Source organism: Agelaius tricolor, unplaced genomic scaffold (assembly GCF_023055355.1).
Source record: "Agelaius tricolor isolate 1412-34295 unplaced genomic scaffold, bAgeTri1.0.p SCAF_17, whole genome shotgun sequence".
Classification (NCBI taxonomy): domain Eukaryota; kingdom Metazoa; phylum Chordata; class Aves; order Passeriformes; family Icteridae; genus Agelaius; species Agelaius tricolor.
This window is the reverse complement of record NW_027269277.1, coordinates 7,689,329-7,709,815: the sequence shown is the minus strand read 5'-3', so window position 1 is coordinate 7,709,815 and position 20,487 is coordinate 7,689,329. Positions and strand designations below refer to the sequence as shown.

The following is a 20,487-nucleotide window of genomic DNA, read 5'->3' as shown; positions in this document are numbered from 1 at the left end:
GTAAATTTTTTAAATTGCCTTGTGTCAAAGAGCTAATCTTTGCAACATATGGTATTAGTCTTTTTTTGTGCTTATTTTTGCTTTTTCCTAAGCTGCTTTATGGTGTGTGAAAGAAAAGCTAAGAATAGAGGAAGTGAGTTCAGTGGTTTCCATTTCCAGCATAACGTACAATTGACAGCTCGCATCTGCCACGGGTCAGAGGTGGTTTGAATATGAAGGTAATTCTTTCCTTCAAAATCTGACAATAGGTGGATTTGAATGTTGATTTTAGAGTTTTGATAGTCACAGAAATTCTCAAATAGCTCACCTTATGGCTAACTTGATGGAAATAAAACCACAAATGTTTTTTCTTGCTGTTTTTGCTTTTATATGAGGTTCCCTAGGTTCTCACTAAAAATGGCAATGAGGCTTGGCCTTGTCAGATAAGAGAGATGTTTCATAAAGGGTGTAACTCAGGTCAGGTCCCATTTAAGGACAGCAAAACCCAGATCTAGTTTTTATTACTCACTGAGTAGAAAAACTTGTAGATAATGTAAAAATTTGATAAAATCAAATTGTTTTGTTGTTAAAGTAATATTCTCTGCATATGTATCATACAGTTCCAGTAAATATAATCAAATTCCAATATCTTAGTCTTAAACAGGACTGCAGCGCAACATCAGAGTTTATTTACATGCCAAAATAGCTGAAAAAAGTGTGTATATGTTCAAGATGAAGAAAAAGAGATGTCTACAGGTTCTACCCTTGTCTTGAATGTCAGCAGGTTCATATTTTCTTATTCTTTTTAAGTAATAATGGATCTGCACCTGTGCCTTCATTAACTTCAAACTATTTAAATTTTTATGTATACACACATACACATGCCTATGGCACAGTTTCTGTGAGTAACTTCCTTATGCAAGTAAAATATGAAAAATATATAATTTATGTGAATAAATATTGTTACATGTTTTAATATGCATGGGGTATAATTAGTGTGTGTATATATATCTATATAAAAATATCTGAAATTACATGCAGATAGTGTATGGCAAGAGATAAAGAAGGGTATCTGTTGATTAACACATTATCTTAAGAAGTACTGTAGCCTATCAGGTTTGTCAATCTTACTTCCTCTTAATTTTTTTTGGGGGGGGGGTCTGAACAGAATAAAATTTTAAGAGGTACTTTATTATCTGAGAACAGGTAAATGCCTGCAAATGGAATTGCTTGAAATTACAGTCTTTTAAACACAAGTAATTCTGATGCCTTCCAAAGATACTAGGACCTGTTAGGCTGCTATATTAGTGGGTGCTTAAAAACATGAGTAAACACTCTGGGCTTCTCTTACCAACCTTTTATAAAATCCTCTGAACTAATTATTATATCTTTATTCTATGCATATTTGGGTAATGTAGGTGTAAGTGTAGGTGAGCTGCTCTGTAGCAGTGTTGCAATTCTAAGGGAACTTCTGTTCCACATAAAGCCTGGGAGATGCTTGAAAGTCCCCATAGTGTAGCAGCATTTCTTGGTCAGGTTTTAGAAATACTGCTAAAACAAGAGGATATATGTTCTCACACTGACAGACTACTTAGAAGAAATCTCACAGGACTGTTATAATTGTTGCTTTAGGAATCCTAGAGGATGTTGGGTGCTTGATTTTGTCAGAGTCAAGGCATTAGTTCAGTCTCTGTCTGAGATTTTTGAAGTTTTGTTTTTTCATTCAATTGTGTTCAGTACCTTTGAATGAAATTCATCAATGAGTGTTTTCAGAAGACCTGCTTCTGTAAAAGAGCTGCCCTGTACTACAGATCCAGACACAGCCTAACATACTGTTTCTTCTGATTTGGTCTTTGTCATTAGCTTTCTCTATAATCTTGGAAGTTACATATTCAGTATGTTTTAAGCTTGTTTTAAAGGAAAAATTCAGAAATTGAAGAACGGGTACATGACAGGGTCAGAGGTGAAAAGGTGAGTCAGCAAGTCAGTCTTGTAGCAGAGCACAGCCAGGACATTGCTTCAGAAACATGTGTTTATTTGAATCAAAGGAAAGAGGTTATATAAGCCAGATTGGCAGAATGCTTGACACAACAACTGGCAAAAATTATGTTAAAAAAAAGTATGCTGGCCAAAATGATGCTATAGTGTTTTTGATTTGGGGCTTCTGAGCAGTTGGTCAGGCTGGATGACGTCCTGAGGTCCTTTAGGAGCCAGATTGTGTGACTTTGTGTGCACATAGAGATTTGTATACACCCATACAGTGATGGCATAAGGCTGAATAAGAGAGGAGGAGAGATTTCCTGAAGGCCCCGGGCTGTGTGCAGAGCTGGGCTGGTGGAATGGTGCACTTGGAAACGGTGCACAGGGTGCAGGGAGGGCTTGTGTTGTCACGCTCGTGCTGCTGCTCTGCTGCTCTTAGTCACACCAGCGGGACTGGAGCTGGCAGGGGGATGTGCCTGTGCTTGTCAGACTTGCTGTTGCTTTTGTCTGGGCTTAGGGAGGGAAAGAGCAAGACATTCCCTGCCTGATTTGTCCACTTATAGGTATTATCTTTGGAGAGGTGATGATGGAGTCCATGTAGTGTCTATTGTGTTGTTACCATCTGCTGCCCAACAGACCTGGCTTCCCATGGAAACCGGTATATATTTAAAAAAAAGAATACTGGTTATCCATGCAGGCATCTTTCAAAGTTTTTTCCATTTCAGTGAAAAATCTGTGAAACAACGAGGAAAACAACGGGTGGTTTTGCTCAGGAGTGTAAATAGTGTTAAAAATCTTAATTTCTACCATATTAGAAGTTTAGCTGGCAGCTGTGTTGCAGAAATTTACTGGTTATGTATTGAGGATGTGTATACACACATATACACTTCTATTTATATAAAATATATCTCCATCCTTTTCTATACATTTGTTTATGGAGCAGTCTTTTAAAGTTTTGTTTTGTTTTCATTAGTTACAGAAAAACATTCCTGTAGAACAGTAGGCTTAAAGACAAGGAAATTAAGAATGGTAAAAGCAAATCTGTTTCAAAATGCAGTCTTTGTTCTCAGGCCATGTTTTAAGTTATGTAGTGTTACAAGTTTGAAGTCTTTCCAAAGGACATTATCTCAATATTAGCTGTAGCTGGTCGGAAATATTTGTCCTTATCCTGGAGTGTCCTACAGTCCCTTGTCAGCCTCGGTGAGTAACAGAAGCTGTAAAGCTGACTTTGCTTGCTGTGAGAGGATTTTCTGAGAATAGAAAGATGTGACTGTTTCCTCAAGTAGTCCTGCACAGTTTGTTCTCCTCTGATGCCCCTCTGTTCCACCTCCTCCTCGCAGGGATTGTACATGGAGTTCTGCAGCACTGGGAAGTCCAGCCATGACTGATCTCCCTGTACTCCAGCACTCACACATAATGGCATCAGGAGTTGTTGGAAGATAAAATAGCCTTTAAAGCTCTGATTCACCTGAAGTAGCTTGGGGGAGGGAATTTGTAGGCCTGGTTTGTTCTGTTGATGGTGGTTAAGTAGGTGTATAGGATGGAATGATGTGCTTTTCTACTGAGGAGCCCAGAGGAGTTTTCTGCTTAAGGTTTTTCCCCCAGCAAAATCCAAGTGTTGCCCTTTGAGGTGGTCAGACATTTATGAAGGGCTGGATTAGCTGAGCATGTCTGTTATTAAATTGCTTTTCTTTTATCTGACTGGAAGTGCTTAGCAGGTTTAATTTCAAATTAGTATGAATGACTCCTGAAATCCCAGATTCCAAGTCTGTCTTAAATTGAAGCTAGGTTTTGTGAAGATGAGTATTTAAGCATCAATAAAAAGGTTTTCCAGCCATCTTTCTTGTTTCTTGGAAGTGTGTGTCTTTGTTTATTGTAAATTGAGAACTATCAGTTAATTATTCCATATTGTAACTAATGCAGTTGAGAAATTATTCCTGTCTAGAGGACAGTTTGGCATCTTACTTGGCAGCAGGGAAAGGCTGGGTCGCAGTCACTGCTGCTTTTGCCATGCCTGTCCCTACCATCATTTTTTAGAGCACGCCAGAAAATAGATTTTAAATTCAGATGTGTTAAAAAAAATTGGTTTTACTCTTGGTTTTATTCAGGAGCTGGTGCAGCAGTGCACAGCAATGTGTCTGTCTTCGGACAGTCTCAGGATTTACTGCTCTTCTGTGACCATTTTAACTAAAAGCTTTATGAGCACCTGAAGGCTTCAGTCATTTTCTTTCCCAGTATAACAAAATTAGTTCTTCCAGGTTTCAAACCAAATAGGTTCTTCTTTTTTTTTTTTCTTTTTATTTGCTTTGATTGTGTATTTGTTCATCTTTTAGGTCTTTCACTGTCTCTATCAACCGAAGAAAATAGAATTTTTTTGTTTAACTACTTCTAAGAATTGTTTTTAATGGAGTAGAGTAGCAATGAGCTCATTATAGACAAAAGGGAAATTCCTCATTCCACAGTTGTAATGTGCTGCTCAGGAGCAGCAGTGTGTCTTGTCTTTTTGCAAAATCTTACCTCCCCAGATCAGTATGAATCTGCTGTACTAATTCATGTTCCCTCCTCTTGTGATAACAGAAATAACAGCTTGGTATATATGAGCAGTGAACTGATTCAGCTGAAAATAAACCTGGAAAATCATATGGTTAACTCTTAGCTAAATCTGTTTCCTGATTCATTTCACCATATTGTGGGATAAATTCTGGTTCTGATCAAAGGGAAGAAGCAGCAGTAAGGGCCCAGATGTAAGAAAATGGGACTGTCCCTTTTGGACTAGATTAAAGTACTTACGCTTTTTTTTTCGCCAGTAAAGATTTTCTCAGGAATTTGCAAGAACACCAATGTAAAGTTATTTTCTGGAGTTTCCTGTTGATACTTGAGTATTTGGTTGTGTAGGGTAATCTGTGCTTTAGGTTAAATATCTGCTTTTGCCAAACCTGCCACTTCTTTTGCTGGTTCTGACTTTTGGAATGTGAGAGAGATGCAGAGCAAAGCATTTCTTCCATATTTTCAAAATGTACTGAATTAGAGGGCTTTTTTCAGGCAGGGATGTTTCTTTATTCAACACTGATTCGTGCACTCAGTTGCCCAGTTCTGATAGCAGTAAGGTGTTTAATTCTGTTGCTCTGCAAAGCATGGGCTGTTCTGTTCTTTTGGTGTGTCTGTCTGACCTCTTCGAAACATTTCTCTGCAAACTTTTGTACTCTGATCTCAAGTTCTGTGGTATTAAACAGTGGAGTGTGTCATCCATGTCCTTCAGAAGCCAGTACTCTGATGTTGGGATATGCAAGGTTCTCTCAGCTACATGGCATGCTTTATCTTGAAGGGAAAATGAGAATTTGCTTCCTGTTTGCTGCCCTCCCAACTACTTGTCTATTAAGAAATTTACTTACTTGTCTACTAAAAAATCTACTTGACTACAAAGAAATGTAAAATATTTTTATAATAACCAGTCTGGTGATTTTAAGAGTAGTTATTCAGCAGAGATTCCAAACCAGCAGTGTCCTCAGCAGTGCTCTGCTCCCCTCTGTAAGGCATGTGTGGTGATACCAGCCAGTTCTGAGCAGTGCCACTGGTCCAGCACTCCATGACAGCTTCTCATTCCTTGCTGAACACCTCTGTCCCTTTGGCTCATCTTTCTGTCAGCCCTTTTAACTGCCCCAAAGACACCTGGTCTCACCTGATCTCGGGCTCTGGCAGTGGTGCCATCCTGTCCTGAGCACCCCTCACTGTGTTCCATGACAGGGAGCTGTGCCTGCCCCAGGCTCTTGGCCAGGTGGGAAGCCCAGCCTTTTCTGCCTGGGTGATGTTGGTGGTGGTCCTGTGCCAGTAATTGCATTCCCCAGTCTTCTGAATTCCTGCACAGACAGGATTAATGTTAAGAACAGCTCTGTTTAGGGGTGGTTATGTGAGGAGGTGAAATGAGGTTTGTACCTGACTCCCTCCCTGGTAAGGCTCACTTACCTTTGACAGAATTGCATAATGTATGTTCTGTAACTAATAGCTGAATGGGAAGTTAGTGAGTAGGAAATAAATTTACCTGATGCAGCCCTTCTGGTGATGATAAATCTGGATGGTGTGCTTCTTGGGGAGTAATGAGGGCTAATAACTTGGAAGTAAATTAGGCAACTCATGTGTCTTTTTTTCCTTTTTTCGTCTTTTTCTAGAACCACAGAGCAGACCCAGAGGAACTCTTCACAAAATTGGAACGCATTGGGAAGGGCTCCTTTGGTGAGGTCTTCAAAGGAATTGATAATCGGACACAGCAAGTGGTTGCCATAAAAATCATAGACCTTGAGGAAGCAGAAGATGAAATAGAAGATATACAGCAAGAGATAACTGTTTTAAGTCAGTGTGATAGTCCTTATGTAACAAAATACTATGGATCATATTTAAAGGTAATGTATAATATTGCACAAAGAATGCTGCTACAAAAATCACCTAAAATTAAGGAAGATTTATTGTGCCAACTTGGCATTTTTAGTAGATTTTTTTTTTTTTTGAACAGAGTTTTTCACTTCATTTTTCTCTTTTTGCTGCTTGATCTTTGGGCCTGGGATTTGCACAAAATGGCTAAAGAATGAACAGAGTTGATAAAGAATTCTTTTTGCCATTGCTTTTGGGCCTTGGTTTTCTCTCCTCCCTCCACAATCCCTAGGACAATTTTGTGGTCTTTCTGAGCAAAAGAAATACACCTTCATGGTTACAGAAGGAAAAGCTATTCCTGGTGTGGAAAGAAACCCTGCATCATGTAAAATGTGTTGGCAGTTATGCAGCTTAGTAGGCCTGAGACAAAGTAACACTGACATCAGCAGAATTATGTAACCACAGTGTGAAGTGTTATCTAAGGCATAATTTAACAAACAAACAAAAATGAAAACCTACAGAAAACCAAAATGTTGAGTAAAACTTTTCACCTTAAGTACTGCTTAAATGTTTTGCACTGCTGACATATTTTAAGTGACTTTTAAAAAATCCTTGAAAACATTTAATGAAAGCTAAAGTTTTAGTGATAGTTTAAAGTATTTTAAGTATCTGGGAGGAGTCATTTGCTTGTGTTTGGGTTTTTCGTTGGTTTTGGTTTGTTTGTTTCACTTTGGGAGGTTTTTCTGGTTGGTTCTGTTTTTTGGTGCTTGGTCTCCCTCTCAGCATTTCTGCTTTCTTGACGTGTAGTGGGGTTTTGTACATTTCAGAGACAGATTTCTGATAAGTGTTCTCTGTCTCACACTTGTGCTGTATCTTTCAGTGATACATAAAAGTATTTGCAGAATTTTAGTAATATTCTTTGTAGATTTTTGCTTTTTTCCATTTAAATTACAAAAGTATTCACTCTTTTATATTTTAATACTAAGTGGGCAAGTTATTTTTCCAATATTTCAGGTGCTCATAAATTAGTCCATATACTAATTTCTCATTTTGGCTAATGTAAGACAGCTGTAGTGGCTTTGCTGTTTACTGTGACTTCCTCACACCTGACTACACATACAAATTGCCATTGATAACCCATTTTTGCTTCTCTTTACTTGGCTCAATTGGTGGGATTTTTGTTGTGTTTGTGAATAAGTAATAAATGTCTGAAAAGTAGGATTTACTTTCTACCATCACAGCATATTAGAACAAGCAGGTTCATCTCAAGATAACTTTGAGTTCAACTCAAGTAAGGTTCCCCTGGAGCAGTGCACAAATGGTGCTGCAGATCCAGACATGATCAGTCTTTTTTACAGTCCTTTATTTTCTGTGATGAGCTAAGTCCTAAATTCTATTCTCCTGCATATCCATCATTTCAGCTTTGTGCTGTAAAAGCCCAGTTGTTTGCCCTGAAGTACAAACAGGTCAAAGTAAGTCATGGAAAGTGTTCTTACTTGTCAGTGTTTCTGCTGGGAAAAGTGTTTTGTGAAATCTCAGAACTGAACAGTGATTTCAGCAGCTATGAATGGAGGAATTAAACTTTGATTGGGTGGGGATTTATTTTGTTTGTTCTTTGTTTTCTCAGAGGTGGGGGGTGGAAAAAGCTTTATAAATTATGGATTGGATAGGGAAAGAAAATAGTCTTATCATTATTTACAGCAATATAGGTGTGGAAAGTAAATCTAGCTATTCTATCAGTGCTATGCAGCTATTAAATTCTGCTTAGGTTTTTTTATTTAAAAAATTCTTGGCAAATGTAGGATCGTGTTAATGCAGCAGTACTCTCCTAACCACTCTGTGAGTTCTTTCCATTTCTGTTCTAAATGGATACATTCTGAAAGATTAATGCTGATCTCTTGTTTACTTTTCACACTTGGAAAGTTTTTGGGGAAGGAAGATTTCTGTGCATGGAGTTTGGGGAGGTGTTTGTGGAATTTTGGTTACTTTCTCATTCCTTTTAAGAAATTCCTCTTGGAAAAAAAACCCAACAAAACAACAACAAAAAAAAGTAAAAAATTGTTCACAGGAATGTTTTGCATCCCAGAGTAGCATGATAGGTAATTCTGCTGCTTGCTATTCCCCAAGTAAATGAATAAAAATATCCACAAATAAATAAATACCTTTAATTCTGTAATTAAAAATAAATAAAGCAACTTTTTAAGTAGTATCTTCTATCTAAATTGTTCTTAGACTAGATTAATCCCTGGTTGCTAGTTCAAGATCTTTCAGCTTGAGACACCTCAGGGGAAAGAGGGTATTGGCTTTGGTCAGTGTGCAAAGAATCTTTTATTCTGCCTTTTCATTTTAGTAATAGCAGGTATTTTGAGCTTTGTGTCTGTCTGCTTTTTGTTTGCTTGTTTTACTTAATTGATCTAGCTGGGAACTTTTTATTAGCTATTTCTTTGAGAGTGGCTGTCAGCCTAATTGTTAAAGTGTGTAGTACTTCATTCAGGATTTAATTTTTTTGTGCACTGTAAATATCTCTTTGAAACAATGAAATGGGTACAGTTGTGTACCAAATGACTGTATAATTAAAGGTTAAAGAATACTGAGGTTAAATTCTAAAAACTAAGACATTTCTTACAAAGCCAAGTCCTAGACTGCAGAGATCAGATGCAGTTTGCAGTGGATACAAGTAGTGTGAAGTTCACATTCATAATGTCCCATATGTTTATTCCTGGATACTTCAATGAAGTGCTTCAGCTGGACTTTCCAGCAGTACCATAGAGATAAATCTCTTGATGACTGGAATTCCATGACTGTTTTCCTTATTTGTGCCATTTAGACCAAGGTTTTCAGTCTCTAGCCTTTTAACTATTACAGCCACCTGAACTTGCTCTTTTCTTTTGCAATTGAAACAAACCTGAAATTATTCTCAGCTTTTCAGATTTAAATATGGAGAAACCCTACAGTGACATCCAGAGACTTCCATCAGAATTGTGCAGCACTTTGTGCAGCAAAGCTTTGAGACAATCTAAAGATACTGGTTGTTCTGCCCTGTCTATTTATACTTGGCTGACAGAAAATAGCCAGGAAAAAGGTTGTTCATGCCTGGCTAGAAAATACCTACACCCGAGTACAGTGGATAGTAGCAATTTCTTTGAGACATTGTTTGAGAAGCAGTACTTACTCATTTTCACCCTGTACTGTTTTCAAGTAATAGTCAAATTCTCCAGACATGTCTGGTAACCACAATGTTTGCCTTGAACAGGAGTTCCTTGCAGGTCTTCTGAGCTGACAAAGTTGGGCTTTATAAAAACTGCTAAAATTAGCCAGCCCTTCCCTGCTGAGATCATAATATTGGAATAGACTCTCATAAATGGTGTGGTTTTTAAATTTAGTATAAATCTAATAGAGCACACTTTGTTAGGATGATTGGATGTGGTGCTTTCAGAAACTGCACCTTTATTTGCCTGCTGAGTTTTCTTTAGATTTCCATTCTTGGGCAGGCCATAGGGTGGGAAAGTATACAATGGAGAATGCAAGAGGCATTAAAGAGTACTCCTGCCCTAAGCTGGTGCTCTGTAATGAGAAGCTAGCACTGGTAAATATTTGCTGGACTCTTACACAGTGTGTGTGGTACTTCACCAGCTGTGGTTCAGTCGAGTATTTTTAATAACTGGGTTTTATTTTAAATAAATATATTTATTCACAAAATTTTCTCGACTAGTATCACATAGATTCATATCTGAGTTTTGTCCTTTGAGGGGACTCTGGCAAGAAGTAGTCTGTAGATTTGCTAAGTGCTTCCAGTTTTGTTTCTATGATCCAGCCTCCTTTTGCAGTAACAAGCCAAGGACAAAGTCAGTACCTAGAAATCAGTGTTAGAATAATTTGTCAGTTCTAGAGGTTGAGACATCTCCACAGAGGAAGTGCAGAAACTGACATATTCTCAAGGTCCATTTTAAACAATTATTTGTATTTAATTAAAACTTAAACGACTGCCTAATCACTTTTTTCCCTCTAAGTTCTGTTCCTTTAAGTGAAATAATTTTAGACACTATTTAGCAGAAATTGGCTAGTAGTGATGGTGTTTTATCATTGCTTTTTTAAATACAGAAGACAAACTTAATAATTAATATGTTAGACTTCACAGGAGGTGTGTGATCATTCTACAAGAAGTAATTGCATACAATTAGGTGATTAACAACTCTCTATTTACTTTTTCCTAAGAGTGTGCTGGTAGTCTGTTGAAATATATATGTAAAAATTTTTTATGGCAGCCTTGGACTTTTGACAACTCATGTCTTCCTTTACAGGGCACAAAACTATGGATAATAATGGAATACTTAGGTGGAGGGTCAGCTTTGGATCTTGTAAGTATATGATTTATTTTTGCATTATAAGTATCAGTGAACTTTATTTCATTGTGGTTTTATATCACTTTATAAAAATAAGTACCTGGAGGCAGCTGATATTACATCACTGCTATGTGCTAATGGTCTAAAAAGTGTGAATTTGAATGGTAGTCCTGTCACATTGAATTGTTTTAATTTTTCTGTATTGCTCTTTGGCTGTAAGCATTAGGAAGCATCCATTTGTTTTCAGTTCTCAGGGTTTTTTAGTTTGATAAGTCCTTTTCTTGCTGTATGTTTGCTGGAGGTTTGGGGTCCTCTATCCATCACTTCCCACCTCCTCCAAGTAGAATTCATTACAGTTCAGTAAAAAATGTTTCCTTTAGGTTTGGGTCTTAGGAATGAATGAGCAGTGTGTCCACAGACAGTTAATTTGAACTGGTTAAAAGATGTTGGGTTTTCCATGTTCAGGTATTTTCAGTTAAGCATGAAAGTGCCTTTTACTTCAGATAGTGTGGCATTCATGGAGGGTGTAGCCTGGAGAGTGCTCAAGCACAGTCCACTGAGTGTCAATGTGGTTTCCCCATGGTTTCAGGGCAGCTCTGCCTCAGCTGCAATGCTACAGACCCACCCTTTCCTGTAAGATAATATAGCTCAGTCTTTGTGTGATTCTGAAGGGAAAATACCATGTCTTCACTATTACAGAATGGTAATAATTATGTTTTCACTAACAGGAGTCCTGTCTGTGAGAGTTGAAGTATTTGCTTGACTTCACAAATCTATTTAAACTTCTTTATCAAATTACATCACATTAACTCCTCAAAAGCATAGTAATTAGGTGTAGCTTGTGGTGGTTTGCAGCTCTAGAACTTGGCCCTTTTGAGGAAGGGGCTGTGAGATACTCTAAAACTTTTGAGTAATTGATTGTATTCTGTGGAGTGTCAGAAACAGGGAAATAGCTATTAGTAGTGCCAATTTAAATTGCTGAACCTGTAGAGGAATAAAATTTCAGAAGAATAAAATTTCAGTTTTGCCTCGCTTTGCCTTACCATAATCTCATGGTGTTCACTGTTTTGGTGCTGTGTTGTTGGTATTTTTTTGATTGCTCACTTTAATTTTTTTTTGGTTTTATTTGCATAGCTTTTTAATGTGCAATGTTTACACTTAATACATTAGCAGCTTTATAGTAGCATGTCATGTTCCTGATACAAAAGCAAGCATGGAATCAAAAATACTGGGACAAGTGAAAACTGCATCATTAAATTAAAAACCCACAATCAACAGATAAATCTATTTTGAAATGAACTGGTTTTCTTAATTTACTTAATCTAAATTGCAAAATTCAGTTTGCTGCTTGTAGAGAAATACAACTTTGTGGGAAGTCAGTTGTTGCTTTTCTTGTGCTTTGCATGCTGAGGGGAGCACAGACAGAGTGTGTTTGAGGAGTAAGAGCATTTTCAGTGTATTGCAGTAGAGATGTGAAGGTGATCATTCCAGTGGCACCTATTTCAATTAGAATACTGACATATTGCATTGAATATTGCATTAATTTTGTTAGTTCTCCAATTTTGAAAAATGTTTCAGGTTTAAGATTTAATTGAATCAAAGCAAGGCAAAAATTAGATACAAGACTCAGATTATTTTAATGTGTCTTTTTTTGAAGCTGCGTGCTGGCCCATTTGATGAGTTCCAGATTGCTACTATGCTAAAGGAAATCTTGAAAGGTCTTGACTACCTACACTCAGAGAAGAAAATTCACAGGGATATAAAAGGTGTGCAACATTTCAAATGTTACTTTGTTAATGCCTTTTAAAAAATAAAACAATATTCTAATTAGTTATTATGTTATTTCCCCTTGGCAGCTGCCAATGTCTTGTTATCAGAACAAGGTGATGTTAAGCTTGCTGATTTTGGAGTTGCTGGGCAGCTAACAGACACACAAATTAAGAGAAATACTTTTGTTGGAACCCCGTTTTGGATGGCCCCTGAAGTTATTCAGCAGTCAGCATATGATTCAAAAGTAAGTAGAAGTTTTCTTTTTTTTTTTTTTTTTATCTGGTTATCCAACAGCATTTGTTTTGATTTTTTTGCTTTTAGCTCTATCAGTATGGAGAGGGAAAAAAAAAGTAGATTTGAAATTACAGGGTTTCAAATAATAAAATTAAAAGTAGGATTTAATTGGTTTTATACAGTAGTTACCTGTCATTGTACTCAGGTACAAAGTCACCAAGTAAAATGGTGATGTCATGTCTCTTTCAGAGCAACTCCCTGAATGTGGAGTGGTTGGTTGATTTGGTTTCAGTTCAATGTTTTGCAATTAATTCAAACAGTAATAAAGTACTCACAAGGTAAAATGCCACCAGAACATGGCAGTTCATTTAAAGCCAAGATGGTGGCCACAGTGTTAATTTCTTCTCACATTTCTATAAATATAGATCTAGGTATAATTTCTCAAATGGTATTTCTGAGGATCCATGTAATACTGAAAATTTTAGCACAGGTCTTGAGAAGGTAAAAAGTAACTTGGTGGCTGTGGTTGAGTAGCATTGTGGTACCTTGGTGCCTTTCTGTGTCATGAGAGCTCTTGATGGATGACTTATTGCAAAGGAGAGTTTCCCTGTGTGAACTAGCAGTAGAAAAGCAGAGTTCTTCTATGTTTTTCTGAGAGCTGAGAACTGGTGCTAGAAATTACAATAAGAAGGGAACAGTCCCCTCTTCTCTGTGTAAAACCACAGGATGTCCTAGAGTGTGCTTGGTGAAACAGCAGCATGTTTCAGTCTGGCATTGGACTTTCCACACTCTGTAGACAAAACCTTAAAATAGCATCAAGAGAATAAAAACCTTGGTATGTGTATAGTAATACTTTCTTACTGCTTTTTCTCAAACAGTAGACATGAAACTATACTTACATGATGTGCATATATTTTAAAAAAATCTGGTGGGTATCTGGAGTGTCCTGAAAGCATTCACACTCCAGGAGACTTTCCCAGGATCAGTCAGACTTGAAAGAATTTGTGTACTTGTCACAAGGGTTCTTGCTGATAAAAAAGTTGGAATTCTCCTGTTCAGGGTTTCAGTGGTCCCACTGTAATGTGTTCCCTAGGGCACTTTGCAAAAGCTCTCTACCCTGCTTTAAAAATGTGTCTTGGTCAGTCACATTGGGAATAATTCTTCTTCTGCTTGCCCTGTGTGTAGATCAGCTTTAGCACCCCTTCATTTACATGCCTCAGCAACCTAATCTTTTGCCTTCCATATCTCCTCAGTGTCTTGCTAGAGCAATGTCTTCCCCTTTTCTTCCATGCCAATAGGCTGGTGGGAGAGCACAGAAGATACAAGCCTTTGGTAGGAGAGGTGAAGGATTTGGATAGGTTACACTTCAGTTTCTAGACTAATACTGATGACTCTTTTGGTATCTGGACTGAATTTTAATCTTTATTCTCTCTCTGCTCCAAAAGGCTGGAAAGTAAACTAGAAATTCATACATTTTAGTGGTTCCAGAAATTTGTAAGCCCCATCTCCTCTTAAAAATAATTTTGCTCCAATACGCAATTGTTGGTTATGGTATTTCAGTAATAAATTGTGAGTTAGTTTAATTCTTTGCTATGAAGTACAGCTATTTTAGGTCTTGTGAGCAGAAAGGAATATTGGAGAGATGCAAATTGTAATCCTTGTTTACTCTATGGGCAGTTTTGGTTTATGATTCTGGGCCAAGTGTAGTTGATTACTGCCAAACATTTTTTAATGAGAAACACCTTTAGTGATCTAAGTAGCTATTATAGCTTATCTGAAAAGATGCAAGTAATAATATATTTCACTTGGGAAAAGAAATCAAAATCAGGAAAAAAATTTAGAATACTAGTATTTTATCTATGATATCAAAATATCATACTGTGTTTTGATACAAAGGCAGAATTTGTTGATAATGATGCTTTTAGCTAAAATAAATAGTACTTAATTATTCTGCTGTGACTTACACTGTGAACTTGGTGTTTCAAGTCTAACTAGTTGTCAATAATTCTCCACCTAAATTCATCAAGCAGTCTGTTAGGAAAGAAATTAAGTGATGCCCTGCTGGATTTGATTCAGCTTTCTGCCTTGTTCATTTAGAGTGAGCTGTCAAACGAGGTTGGATACCTAAACAAACTCTGAATTAGACATAGGAAATTTGTGGCAATTTGTCATTAACATATGGAAAATACCAAAGGAAGATCAATATCTCTGAAGCTTTTCCAAAAGTGTGTAAATTTAGGTGTCCATTTAACTTGCTAGCAGTGTTAGAGCATCAACTGCACAAAAATTATGATCTGTATGTTTGTCATTAAACACTGATTAAATCAGCCAGGTCTTTTTGAGTCAGGTGTTCCTGAAGTGTTAGAGGGGAATGTTTGGATGTTTGCATGATCTACTTGGGCCACCATTAATTTTATAATATACTTGCATTATATGTGAAGATGCCAGTTATTGAATACTTAGTCATGACAGCCCATAATTTTGTACTAACAGTCCCTTTTCCCTCTCTCAGGCTGACATTTGGTCACTGGGCATCACTGCAATTGAACTGGCCAAGGGGGAGCCTCCCAACTCGGATATGCATCCAATGAGAGTTCTGTTCCTCATTCCGAAAAACAATCCTCCCACTTTATTAGGAGACTTCAGTAAACCTTTTAAAGAATTCATTGATGCATGTCTGAATAAGGACCCAACATTTGTGAGTAGATAAATGTGTGTGCATGTGTGTGAAGATGTTTCAGTTTTGCTTTCTGCTCTCGTGTGCTTGTGAAGTATTTTGCTGGCATTGTGCATCTTCAGTGATTGAAATCATTTTAGGGACTATACTTTGCACTGTGAATTTTAGTGGTGCTTTTTAATATCTCTGTCTCCATCCTAGTTTGTTTTGTTTAAAATACTCAAAAGGAGGAGGGAGAATGCTGGAAGAAATTACAGTGGCAGAGGCAGATTCCTAAAATGCACTCTAAACTAGGATAATGTCAGAAGAGAAGCCTTAACAGAGGCGAGAATCATCTGAAATACTTTTCTTCAGTGCAACTTTTGCTGTCTGAATTCAGCTTACAAGGAAATGTTGCACTGGAGAGTTTTCATTAGTCATTTTCCTGGGTGTGACCTTCTAACGTGGAAGGATAAGCTCTATAGTCTATGGGTGACTTGATCATATTTTTAGCGTGCTTGTAAATGTGAATTACTGGCTTTTCTGGCTTCCTGTTTCACTAATTTCCTGATATTATACAAGTTAGCTCTAGAAGTCTGTTGTCTTACTAAGTGTCCCCTATTAGCATTTAAAATCATGAAATGTTAGCATGACATTAAATATTTAATGTGTTTCTTACAGCGCCCCACTGCAAAAGAACTTCTGAAGCACAAATTCATTATGAAAAATGCCAAGAAGACTTCATATCTGACAGAGCTGATTGATAGGTTTAAGAGGTGGAAAGCAGAGGGACACAGTAGTGATGAAAGTGATTCAGATGGTTCAGATTCGTAAGTTTATTTTGTAGTCTTTTTTGGGTGTGGTTTTTTTGGTTTCACTAATGTTCTTAAAGTGGTTTTACTGCAGCTTTTCTGTGTAATAACACCATTTCTCTACATCTGTCTCTGGTCCTTTTTTTTTATTGTCTTCTTCCATGAAAACCCCCCTGTATGGCCCTAAAGAGTAACACATAAGTCAGTCTGTGTGCTTGTTACATCTTTAAATTTTCTTTCTTTAAACTCAATTTCAGTTCTGTTTAAGTGCTATCTATTTCCTAGTCTGAGGCCAGTGGTTGTACCAAAACCACTGAGTCACAATTAGAGATATTGCAGAGCAAAGCTGAGGTGCATGAGGAAGTTTGCATAGTGCCTGGGGAGTAACATGCTTTCTGTAAGTGTCTTGTTTTTCTGGCTATCAGATAACTCTTAAATGGGATGCCATGGGAGAAGGTAAGCCTTGTAGGTAGATACCATCTTCTGTTTGCTTTTGATGACATTTCAATTTATTCAGCCTCTTTTCAACTTCAGTTAATGTTTCAATGCGTGTTTTTCTTATTATTTCAAGGAATACGGAACTAGTCCTGATAGACTTGTTATATATTTGGGTTACCTGTGCTTGCTTGGTGTTCTGTTGTGGCTGGTATTATGTACATCATTTCCTTTTTGTTTCAGGGAGTCCAGCAACAAAGAGAATAATTCTCACCCTGAGTGGAGCTTCACTACAGTTCGGAAGAAGCCGGATGCAAAGAAGCTCCAGAACGGGACGGTGCGTACAGACAGAGGAGTTCTTCTTTCTAACTGCTGCTTCTGAAGCCACTTTAAGGAAGACAGTGATAAAACTTAGTAACTTCACTTTTCATAAGAACTGACTGGTTTTTTGCAGTTCAAGAGATAATGCATGTTAGTGATATTTCCTATGCCCTGTCAGCCTCAAATGCAAAATATACTGCAGATGTACTGTAGTATCCATTCTTAGAGATGGGAATTCTAAAGTCTCTTACTAGTGAGGAAAAACTGAAATGTTTTTCTGATGCTGAATGACACTGTTTGAGATGTGTCATCAGGCATCTGTTTCAACATCCCATAACATCTGTTGATGTACTGTGTCTTTGTGGGTTTTGTAATGTATTTTTAAACACTTTGTTAAATTTAACTCAACTCCCAAAATCACATGTGCTGTGTTAAGAGGCAGTGTGTATGTTGTACATATGCTGGTGTATGTTGTACATATGCTGGTGTATGTTGTATATATGCTGATGTATGTTGTAATATGCTGATGTAATCCATATTTGTTAACTTCTAGGATCAGGATCTTGTTAAAACCCTGAGTTGTTTAACTATGATAATCACCCCTGTGTTTGCTGAGGTAAGTGTTGGCTTAAAAATCTTCTTTGAAAGTATTAGCCAAGTGTCTAATAACTTTTCTGAGTTTTAAATTCTTTGGTTTGCTCCTCAGCTCAAGCAGCAGGACACAAATAATGCTAACAGAAAGAAAGCAATTGAGGAACTTGAGAAAAGCATCAATGTGGCAGAAGCAACATGTCCAGGGATCACAGATAAGATGGTGAAGAAACTTATGGAGAAATTTCAGAAGTAAGTAGTTTAGTGATAAGAGAGAGATGTGCTATGTCCAGTGCTTTAGCTTTGTAGTTACATGTTGCACTGTGATTCCAATAGTTACAGGTAATAGTTCTGTTTGAGACCCAAACTATACTAACAATTACTGTATCTGCTCTGGAAGTGCTACAGCTTTACTGTAGTTGCTACATCTTGCTTCTTTAATTTAGCCTGCAGGTTTGCCTTAAGCATATTTACAGGCAATAGGGGAGACAGAGAATCTTTTTCTTACCTCTTCTAGGAATGTTTTCTTAAAAATGTTACTTCTGGTGGGTTTTGTACTATAAAGCATTGAGATGAAGGCGTGTATTACTTTAGTGGTGCAGAAACATTTATGTGCTGTTTGCCTAGCTGAAACAATATAATCAACAAATTTTTTACCTTGCATTTTTTATCTGTAGATTTTCTGTTAATGACTCATCCTAAGAAACTTCACACAATTGACTGCTGTTTCGTATGGACCCAGTGAAACCCACCAAAACTACTTCAAGCTTGGCAGTGCTTAGCTCATGAGCTCCTTGTGCCTTTTGGATCTTTGCAACATATTGATGGTGATTGAGGATTTGAAGAACCTACTCAACTATTTTGTGGCAGTGCACATGGTTTTATATTTTCAGGAAATTATTTTGTAAAGAACAACTTTTAATATTGTAGTTTCACCTGTTTAATCTGATAAATGTTGAGGTGCAGTTTTGCTTTTAGAAATAACCATTACTTTAGTTAATAGAATGTGCAAGTACAGTATGTTTTGATGCTATTTTGTTCCTGTACATGGAGTTGTACAGGTCTTTTATATTCATGAGTTAAACTTTTGTAAATCACTAACGAGCTTCAGAGAAAAATAGCTTTTTCACAAGCATATTCAAGACATGTAATGTAGTGGCAAGGGTATTGCTGTAGCACCTGCTTCAACCAGCATATAGTTATCGTGCCCTGAAAAACAAACCTGCAACAGTATCTATTTTAATTCTAAATTGGTACAGTATTTTAGGCAGCTCTATGATTAAATATATTTGAGAGCAATATGGCAATAGTTTGCAGGTGATATGTAGCAACAGGTCTATCCTGATGTACAGTCTGTGTATTACCTTTTAGAACAGGTTTTGAAGTAGTAACTCAATCTTATATCATCATGGTAGGAAAATTTAGAGCAATACAGTTGAGGGGGTGGGGCTTTCGGCAATAATGGACAAAACCTGAAGTCCAATTTAACTTAATTTAATTTTTTTTCCTCTGAGTCTACATGCCTGGGTGGAAGGGAGCCAGAGAAGCCGAGCGTCGCATGTTACATACCTCACCCGCAGGTATCGGTGTAACACCAGCGTTCTGTGTGGTGGTGTTGTTTCTCCTGTAAGATATTTATACACGTTTTTGTTCTGAAATACATTAAATACAGTACATCAACATCATTTGTTTATAATTTTCTGAAAGTGTATTTTAAATATGTATTTACCAGTTAATATGCAAATAACTGAGTTATAGATATTCTTTCACAAAAAGGTAGTACTGTGCAGTACGGAGTGATTTTTTTCATAAAAAGTAGGTAAGACTATAAAGTTGCTTTCAGTTATATATTTATGGTACTGCTAGATGGGTAATCTCTTCTGTTGTTTTGTTTTGATTTGGTTTTTTCCCTTTTTCAACCCAGTATGTATATTATGCTGAAGTTTTGAACTGGGATTGTTTTTCAGTACTTAGCTGTGGAACTGTTGGTGTAAATTTATTTTTGATAAAGACTGGGTGTGTTTATTTTATGGTTCAGACCTGCACATTTTGTTTTTGCACAAAAGTCATTTTAAAGAATCTGAAATATATCTGCCAAATATTGAAAAAGTAATGGTGTGCAAGTAAATACTGCATTTTTCGTCAAATGTTGCCATTACATCGTTTTTATATAAAGGACACTTGCGAGAGATGGTGGTTAGATATGCCAAGGACAATTATTTTCAATGGTGCCTACACTGTAAAAAAAATTACTTTTAACTCCTTGTTTTAATTTTAAAAAAAAATGTTTCTGTTTAAAACTTTCATCTGCTATATAACTGAAATTCAATTAGAATTTATATCTGAGAAAAAAGTCTGGAAATAGTTTTTGAAAACAATAATGTTATGGATTAAATAAATATTTTTATAAATGTAAAAGCAGCAAAAGTTGTAAATACAGTTGATCTGAAGCTTTACAAAATAACTGCATCACAGAAACAAATTGTAGTGCTCCTCTAGCTTCTGTAGTTGTTAGTCTTGTAAATCTGTTTATAGATGAAGCTTATTTCAATGTTTTGGGGGGTTTAAAATGGTTTAAAAATAAATATTTAAGTTCTGTAAACTTTCATGAGCTTGTTCTGTTGTGCATCATTTTATTCTGGATTTCTGCAGCTGTGCAGAGGTGTGGACATGTCAGGCACAGATTCATGTTGGGAGAAAGGTGTTCCCTGCCAGGGTGCTTTGCAAAGCTCTGGGTGCCCCACGCTGTCCTTGGCCAGGGGACACCTCCCAGCTGCTGTGCCCCAGGGAATGGATGGAGCAGTCCCAGGGTTCACTTTGGTTCCTTTCCTAGGGAGGAGACTCTGGGATGTGACAGACCTGGCTGGCAGTGCAGTGGTGTCACGGCTCTGGCTGCCTTTGGCCTCAGCCCAGGAAGGGACACAGAGGCCTGTGCCACAGCTCCCTCAACTTTCACCTCAGCAGCCTCAAAACAAATCTCATTTTAAGGAGCTCCATTTAC

General features: G+C 37.2%; 1 protein-coding gene across 1 annotated transcript in view; it reads left to right on the top strand.

The window, feature by feature from the left end:
- The window catches only part of STK26 (serine/threonine kinase 26), a 29,106-nt gene extending 9,012 nt beyond the window's left edge, over positions 1–20,094 (top strand). Inside the window, exons 3-12 of the mRNA XM_071442323.1 lie at positions 6,126–6,356; positions 10,626–10,682; positions 12,325–12,433; positions 12,524–12,681; positions 15,184–15,369; positions 16,009–16,157; positions 16,818–16,911; positions 17,449–17,511; positions 17,602–17,738; positions 18,164–20,094. Coding sequence (XP_071298424.1) covers positions 6,126–6,356; positions 10,626–10,682; positions 12,325–12,433; positions 12,524–12,681; positions 15,184–15,369; positions 16,009–16,157; positions 16,818–16,911; positions 17,449–17,511; positions 17,602–17,738; positions 18,164–18,188 — 1,209 coding nt within the window. The 3' untranslated portion in view covers positions 18,189–20,094. The remainder of the gene's footprint in view (positions 1–6,125; positions 6,357–10,625; positions 10,683–12,324; positions 12,434–12,523; positions 12,682–15,183; positions 15,370–16,008; positions 16,158–16,817; positions 16,912–17,448; positions 17,512–17,601; positions 17,739–18,163) is intronic.
- The last annotated feature ends 393 nt before the right edge of the window (positions 20,095–20,487 follow it).